The following is a 2,269-nucleotide window of genomic DNA, read 5'->3' as shown; positions in this document are numbered from 1 at the left end:
TATGGGCTACCAGTACAAAAATATACTAATATGAAAAACTGGTACAGAATATCACAATACTACCAAGTATTAGTCTATACACTTAGTGACAATAGTCACACACATACTCGTCGTATTCAGCACCTGCGCATTCATTATGTGACCACATGCGACACTTTATGCACTGAACCCAGAGTTCCCCGTGTGTATCCGCTGAAAAGTTGCTGCGACAGAAAATGCATGGTACATCTTCATCTGTAGGTTTCTGTACGCCAACATGTAGATCTAACTCCACGTCACTATCACTGTCGCCGAAGAAAGTTGCTTCAGACTTTGTGGATGATTCCCCATAGTCCAGTCTTCTAGCAGGAGTTGATTCCTTCGTTGCAGAGCCTATCATTTCTGTTTCCTTGCTTTTCTTTGCGTGTTTTGCAGTTGATGTCGTGGATTCATACAGGGACTGCCTATAGGAGGATCCAGTTATGAGTGAGGCAGCGCTACTCTTGCAACCTCTTTGGCTTGTCTTCTCCTTGATGGTGGGAGGAAGTGCAATATGAAATGGAGTGACGAGCTGTGATGGACCTGCTTGAGACTGTAAATTTGAAGTACTGCTTGGTGAAGAGGATTGACTTTCTGTAGATGGCACGCTGCTTGTTGTCCCTGCATCAGTTTCCACAACAACAAAATCGTCGTCAGTGAAGATGCTCCTGTCAAACGGCATGATTCCTGTAACACGAAAACCATTTATTGCTAGTCTGCTCTCTGCACTTTCAAATAGGCTCTTCCGAAAGGCTCCATGATGTCATAAGGACTAAGAGGACCATTGGAGTGAAGAAGGGCAGATCTGATCTCATTACTAATGATGCTTGACAGTACCCATGAAAATTTTGTCCAATGGTTGTAACTTGTGAGTACAATGTGGTGGCAATGATATGATTTGGATATAGTTTTCCCGCGCTGGGTCAATAACGGCCAGACTTCTAACATGAGTGTAATGGCCATCCATTATCAGCAACACTGGTGATTCTTTTGTCGGATGAATCTTCTCAATGAAGTGCTGTAGCCATTCTACAAAGAGGTGTGATTGAATCCACCCTGACGGATGAGCTCTACCAATAGAACCGATTGGTTTACCTTTCATAAGTTGGTCCGTCAGGTTTTTCCTGGGAAATATGAACATAGGTGGGATAAACTCTCCTCGAGCGTTCATACAAACTACCACCGTCATAGTTGCTCCTCTTTCGGCTGATGTTAGCGTTCCTATCTGTTTCTTTCCTTTCCTCGCAATGACACTTGGTATCTTGCTCTGCACAACAGTAAGGCCTGTCTCGTCTACGTTGAAGACACGGTCAGGCGCGTAGTGATATTCCGCATATGCTGCTTCCAAAATATCAAAGAATTTTTCTACGTTGTTATTAGTAAATCCCACAGCCCTCGCGTAAGAGGTCCCGGTGGGTTTGCGAACAGGCAGAACTTCTTTATGTCGATTTAGAAATAAATCTGCCCATGCTCTACCGGCTTCTTCTGATGTGAAAGGATGAGGCAAACCATTTACTACTGCCAATTGATACGCAAGACGTCTCAAATCTGTCACCGTGAAACCAAAGAAATGAGACTCCATAAACAGTAAATATTCCACCAACATCTTCTCAAGCTGCGCCCCTAAGTCTTCCGAGTGGTATCGACGCTGGTACTTCAGGAGAGAGAGAGGTGTGCCCTTGCTAAGAGATTGTAAAGTTGTCCGAGGAACGTTAAACACTTGTGTAGCTTTTAGTGTCCCCATTTTCTTTTCTTTGACAGCAGCAATTGCTTTCGCCATGTCTTCTTTATTCCATTGTTTCCGTTTATTCTGTGGCACATATCGCTGCTTGCTCCTTTGGCATGCTGTAAAATAAATCGTAAAGACTAATTAGAAGCTTGGATCAACATGGTGCAAATATGGGCTGGTAGCCAATATTTGCACCAGGCACTGTAGCCCATATTTACACCACCACGCCACATCTGAATTTTATACTCCATATCAGGGCCTAAAATTGAGTGGAGTACTCCACACTTTGTGGAACTGTAGGAAAGGAGTGTGAAACTATAATTCTTGAAGTGCGGAGTGGTATTAATGTGAGTACCTTACTTTTCTCGGATTATGCATTTAAACACGGTTAGTGTGTCAAACTAAGTCTTACTGATTCAATACATTCATTATGCAATGGGTTACTCAATTCCATATAACTGCCAGTATATGACATTAAGCCAGAGTTAGGATAATACGTATAGGTGTCTCATAGATGGCAGG

The 2,269-nt window shown here is 43.0% G+C and overlaps 1 protein-coding gene across 1 annotated transcript; it reads right to left on the bottom strand.

Moving 5' to 3' along the window:
- Positions 1 to 835: 835 nt before the first annotated feature.
- On the bottom strand, positions 836 to 1,798 carry LOC145667522 (uncharacterized). Its single transcript, XM_081734996.1, has one exon. The coding sequence runs from the start codon at positions 1,796 to 1,798 to the stop codon at positions 836 to 838; it is 963 nt and encodes a 320-aa protein (XP_081591122.1).
- Positions 1,799 to 2,269: the final 471 nt, after the last annotated feature.

This window comes from Thermobia domestica, chromosome 13 (assembly GCF_964235325.1).
Source record: "Thermobia domestica chromosome 13, izTheDome1.hap1.1, whole genome shotgun sequence".
NCBI classification, from domain to species: domain Eukaryota; kingdom Metazoa; phylum Arthropoda; class Insecta; order Zygentoma; family Lepismatidae; genus Thermobia; species Thermobia domestica.
The sequence above is the reverse complement of the archived record's forward strand: the minus strand, read 5'-3'. Positions and strand labels throughout refer to the sequence as shown.

Excerpts from the sequence above, each read along its gene's own strand:
- LOC145667522 (XM_081734996.1), bottom strand. The coding sequence starts at position 1,798 with ATGGCGAAAGCAATTGCTGCTGTCAAAGAAAAGAAAATGGGGACACTA.